Raw genomic sequence first — 6,000 nt, forward strand, 5'->3', positions numbered from 1 at the left:
CCTTTAATCCCTCCCACTCTATTATGTCTAAAAGAATTAACCCCGAGCTGCCAGTCCTGCCCTCTGCAACAAAGTCCCACTAATGGCTACATCATCATAGTTCCCGGTGTTGATCCACACCCTGAGCTCATCTGCCTTTCCTACGATACCCTTTTCATTGAAGTGTGTGTGATTCGGAATGTGCAGACGTGGTCTGCATGCTTTTATGCACTAAGTTGCTGATCTGTGATTAGCTGATTAAAGTTCAAAGTAAAATTTATTATAGTAAATACGTGTCACCTGGGATCTTTTTCTGTGATTATTCTTAGCAAATCTATAGAATGGTAACTGTAAACAGGATCTGTACACATCAGGAACTGTAAACAAACTGTCCAAATGCAGATAATAATTAATAAATAATGAGCATGAAGTATCAAGTTAAAGGAGTCCGTACATTGGTGTAGTTATTGCCTTTTGTTCAAGAGCCTGATGGTTGAGGGGTAGTAACTGTTCTTTATCATGATGGTGTGAGTCCTGAGGCTCCTGTACCTTCTACCTGATGAAAAGAGCATGGCCTGGGTGGTGAGGATCTCTCCGATGATGGATGCTGCTTTTCTACGACAATGTTTCATGTAGATGTGCTCAATGGTTGGGAGGGGCTGTACCTGCTTTGTTCTGTGCCGAATCCACTACCTATTGTAGGATTTTTTGCTCAAAATCATTAATGTTCATATACCAGGTTGTAATGCAGCCAGTCGGCACACTTTCCATCACATATCTATAGAAGTTTGCCAAGGTTTTTGATGACATGTCGAATCTCCGCAAGCTCCTGGGAAAGTAGAGGCGTTGTCGTGCTTTCTTCGCAATTATATTTAATCAAGTAGATATGTGGATTAACAAACAGGGTACAGATGTGTACAAAGGGAGTTTTATTCTCTGCCTCCATCTCCACGTTATCTGTGCAGGTGCTGTCGGAGGCGTGTGTGCGCTGGCGAACGTGCTCGGGGAGCCCCTGTGCAAGCTGGAAAAGCTCTGCCTGGCCGGACAGTGGGTAGACGCTCGTGAACTTCAGTACAGGCTGGTCGAGCCAAATGCAGCAGTAGGTGTAGCTTCGTTCTTCAACCCTGTGTTTTCGAATTAGGCATCACTGATGGTGCACTTTGCAGTAACCTGTTGTGTGTCAGAAGGTGCTGGGCTCTGGTCTCACGGCAGAAACACATATCCGAAGGGGCTTCTCCTCGAGTTCTGGTTGCTCCCGATCTGTGGTAGCCTGGGGCAGAGGGGAGAGGGCCACACCAGGAATCTCCTGGTCGGCTTGGCTCTTCAAAGTTCAAAGTAAATTTATCATCAAAGTACGTGTGTGTCACAAAATACAACCTTGAGATTCATTTTCTTGCAGGCATACTCAATAAATCTATAATAGAGTAATAACCCTAATAGAATCAATGGAATATACTTATTTGAGACGGTAAAAACTCTCTTATTTGTAGGTATTGAAGAAAATGAGTTTTGGGTAAACTATATTTAGTTGACAGTTGTTCAAACGAAAAGAGACTTCCCTCTACAAACAAGTCCTGAAAGCATTTAATACCTAATCTATCCCATTCTTTAAAAGTCACATCAATCATAGAGGGTTTAAAAAAATAATTAGAAAAAATGGGACTCGAAAGAGAAAATCTCAATAAGCCAAAGTATTTTTGGAATTCTATCCAAATTCTCATAGTGTGTTTAACTACCAGATTATCAGTTAACTTACTCAGAGACAGAGGAAGTGAGGATCTAAGAAGAGAAATAATAGAAAATTTATTAACAGAGGCAGCTTCTAAAAAAACCCACATCGGGCAATCCTCGCAATTAATGTAATGTAACCAAAATGTAAGATTTCTTATATTAACTGCCCAATAATAAAATCTGAAGTTTGGTAAGGCTAATCCTCCATTCTTTTTATCTTACTGAAGGTGAATTTTATTTAATCTGGGATGCTTATTCTTCCATATATAAGAAGATAGAGTCAAGAGAATCAAAAAAAGGATTTAGGAATAAAAACAGATAATGCCTGAAAAAGATATATAAATTTAGGTAATATATTGATTTTGATAGAGTTAATTTGGCCAATCAGCGATAACAAAAGAGGCGGCCAATTTGATAGTATCCTTTTTACGTGATTCATTAGGGTAAGGAAGTTTTCTTTAAATAGACACTTACAGTTTTTAGTGATTGTTATACCTAAGTAGGTAAGTTGGTTTCTTACAATTTTAAAAGGAAGGTTAGAATTTGTTGGTATCAAATTATTCAAAGGGAAAAGTTCACTTTTATGTAGGTTTAATTTATAACCTGAGAACTGGCTGAAACAGGAGAGTAAAGAAAGCGCATGGGGTAACGAAGTCCCAACGTTAGAAATAAATAGCAGCAGATCATCAGCGTACAGCGAGACTTTGTGAATAGTGTCTCTCCTTAAAATACCAGTGATATAATTAGGTTCTTGAAAGGCATTGGCTAAGGGCTCTAAGGCCAGATCAAAAAGCAAAGGGCTCAGTGGACAGCCTTGTCTAGTGCCACGTTGAAACTTCAATGGTTTGGAATTATGAGAATTAGTGATAACCCTAGCGGAAGGAGCTAAATAAAGTAATTTAATCCATTGAATGAAAATGGGTCCAAAATTGAATTCCTGTTAAAGCACAGATGATGACTAATAATTTTTTTTTCCTTTTTTTCTTTACTAATCAGCTTTAGTCTTGGTAGTGGGTTGGATTTTTTAATATAATAAAATTACTATATTTCAATGTTATGAATTAATCAATCTGTATGAATATAGGGTAAGGAATCTTTATACGTGATTTAGTATAATGTATTGATATATATTTTTTTTCTTGTACTGTGTATTCTTATATGTAAATTAATAAAAATATTGGAAAAGAATCAATGAAAGACCGCACCAAGGTATCTATGGACACGATGGAGGATTTTTGTGAATGGTGGGCTCACCTGGGGCTCGAATGTGTGGTAGATAGAAAGAAAAATGGAAAAGGAAGACTGGTCTCTTTTGTCACGTGTACAGTGAAGCATTAAAACATACAGTGAAATGTCATTTACATCAAATCATATCGGTTCTGGGCAGCCCACAAGTGTCGTCACGCCTCTGGTACCAACATAGCGTGCCCACAACTTACTGACCCTGACCTGTACTCCTTTGGAATGTGTGAGAAAACCGGTGCACACAGGGGAAAGCTACGCAGTCATCGGGAGAACGTACAAACTCTTTACAGACAGCGGCAGGAAATGAAGCCCAGGTTGCTGGTTTACGCAGCTACTACGCTGATTTTAGTTATGGGCATGTACAGGTTGTCTGGGAAGGCTTGTATGTGCTGCTGTTAAGGGAAAGGGCACCCAATTAAAAGATACGGGGTCTGGGGTGATCTTGACAGGAGTGAGGAGAGGAAGATCCCTCTTGTGGGGAGTTCCAGAAACGGGACAGTTAGTGCTTAAAAATAAAGGGTTCATCATATAAAAATGCGATGGTGTGACTTTCTTTTCTCTCAGACGGTTGTACGCTTTTTGAACTCTCTTGCTGATAGACTGCTGAGCATTTACGAGGACGTTGCCAGGATTTGAGGGACTGAGTTGTCCCTGGAACTTTATTTAGGACACAGAACAGTACAGCAGAGAATGGGCCCTTTGGCCCACAGTGTTATGCCAATCTATTGTATACGGCTGTGAAGAACCCTGTGACCGTGTGGGTTTTCTCTGCGTGCTGCGGTTTCCTCCCACAGTCCAGAGACGTAAATCATCTTATTGTCTGTTACAGTATTTGTGGTAATATTACTTTGTGTGTGAGCTGTGTGTTATGCACCATGGTCCAGAGCAATGTTGTTTCGATTGGAAGTATACATGTACATGGCTGAATGAGAATAAACTTGAACTTGGCGTACTGGTTAGCAGGCTAATTGGCCATGTGGTGTAATTGGGTGGCACATCTTTAGATTTTTAACACAGATGGCGCATTTCACTGTATGTTTCAACACGTGATAAATAAATGAATCTGAATCCAACCTTATTTAAATCAAGGGCACTTTATCTGCTCTTGAGTCCCTAACTACTCCTTCCATCAACTGGAAGGGCCTGGTACCATGCTCTATTTCTAAAATAAAATAATAAATGTACTTCATGATCAATCCAACCTTTCCCTCCTACACAGCACGTAACTCTCCATTCTTCTATCATCCATGTCTCCTTACTGTATCAGCCAAAACCACCTCCCACATCACCACCGTCCCCCCGGAGACTGAGAGGTATATGAAGACCTGAGAGGCATGGACAGGATGAATTCTCCCCCAGGGTTGGGTTAAGGCCAAGGTTCAGGGTTTGAAGGGAAATGAGGAAGAGAGGGAGAGTAATACCTGTGTGAAATGAGCTGCCAGAGGAAGTGTTGAACAGGATAGGAAAAGTTTAGAGGGATGTGGACCAAATGCAGGCAAATGGAACTAACTTGAATGGGGTGTATTGTATGAGTTGGGCCAAAGGGCCTGTTTCTGTGCTGTAATACTCAGGGAGTGCAATAACCTCTGGCTCTCCCCTCCCGAAAATTAACATGGAATACATTGAAAGTAAGATCAGTAGTCACTTATTCAACATTCTTATATCTTGTAGATTACACGCAAGTTTGGCATCGCAGGCCTCAAGGAAGCGATGGAATGGTTTGGGTATCACGGAGGACCCTGCCGTGCTCCGTTACTGCCCTTGACGGAAGCAGAGAGGAAGGAGTTGTGTGATGACTTCACGTCCAACGGATGGCTGTAAACTTAACCACACTGACAATTACAGATGTAGAACTGGGTAATCTTCTAGAAACTGCTTGAGAAATGGGCTTGTTTTGTTTTTTATTGCTGTTGTTCTGTTGAACATGCTTTGTTGGCGCTGGAAAGTCTGGTGACATTTGCAAGCTAACAGGTCATGCAAATTGATAACACCAAGGAATTTAATGTTGCTGACCCTCTCCACTCTATATTGCACCGCTTTACTGCCGTTGTCTGTAAGGACCATCTGTCTGTATGTTCTTTTTGTGACCACATGGGTTTCCACTGAGTGCTCTAGTTTCCTTCTACGTTCCAAAGTCTACAGGTTAGGGTCAGTGAGTTGTAGGCATGTTATGTTAGTGCCGAAAGCATGGCAATACTTGCAGGCTGACTAGCACAGTCCTGGCTGATTTAATGCAAAACAACACATTTCTCTAAGTTTCAGTGCACATGTGACAAATAAAGTTAATCTTTATCTCTTGTCTTTGATGTATAATTTGGTGGTGTATGTGCCCTGGGACTGAGTGAACAGATTCTGGTATTTACAGTGGAAGGCCTGCGGAGGAAATCTCACTGAATCATCTGATAGGTCATTGCCAGTGAGCATCTCAATCCAATTGTAAACCAATACAATCTGTTTTCAGCAACTCAGAGTTTAAGGATTTGGAAAGTGGCACTTAAAATCACAAGCATACTTGACAGCATAAGCAGCTTAGATGGGGAGCACAAACGCTTTTAACTAACCCACATTGTCCATAGCTATGAATTGGTTGAAGGCAGAGTGCAGAGGGGAGAAAATAAGACCATAAGACATGGGAGCAGAATTAGGCCATTCAACCCACCAAATCTGTTCCAACTTTTCATCATGGCTGATCTATTTCTTCTCAACCCATTTTCCTGCCTTCTCCCTGTAAAACTTTCATACTTTGACTAATCAAGAACCTATCAACCTCTGGCTTAAGTATGCCCAGTGACTTGGCTTTCACAGCCAAGATTCACCACTCTCTGCTCATCTCTGTTCTAAATGGATGTCCTTCAATTTTGAAGCTGTACCCTCTAGTCTAAGAACCCCTCACCACAGGAAATGTGCTCTTTGTATTCATTCTATTTAGGCCTTTGGACAGTTGATAGGTTTCTTTCAAAGGCAGAGGAGGTGGAGTATGCTTTATGACCGACTCCTTATGGTGTAAAAAAAGTGTTGCTGTGCTTTTCAATCCTGCTCCGATAA

At 41.0% G+C, this 6,000-nt stretch overlaps 1 protein-coding gene across 2 annotated transcripts in view; it reads left to right on the top strand.

Moving 5' to 3' along the window:
• The window catches only part of hoga1 (4-hydroxy-2-oxoglutarate aldolase 1), a 27,870-nt gene extending 22,616 nt beyond the window's left edge, over positions 1-5,254 (top strand). For both annotated transcript variants that reach the window (XM_073027021.1, XM_073027022.1), the window contains exons 6-7: positions 945-1,078; positions 4,627-5,254. In XM_073027021.1, the coding sequence (XP_072883122.1) occupies positions 945-1,078; positions 4,627-4,776 (284 nt within the window). In that variant the 3' untranslated portion in view covers positions 4,777-5,254. The remainder of the gene's footprint in view (positions 1-944; positions 1,079-4,626) is intronic.
• Positions 5,255-6,000: the final 746 nt, after the last annotated feature.

Source organism: Hemitrygon akajei, chromosome 23 (genome assembly GCF_048418815.1).
Source record: "Hemitrygon akajei chromosome 23, sHemAka1.3, whole genome shotgun sequence".
Lineage (NCBI taxonomy): Eukaryota > Metazoa > Chordata > Chondrichthyes > Myliobatiformes > Dasyatidae > Hemitrygon > Hemitrygon akajei.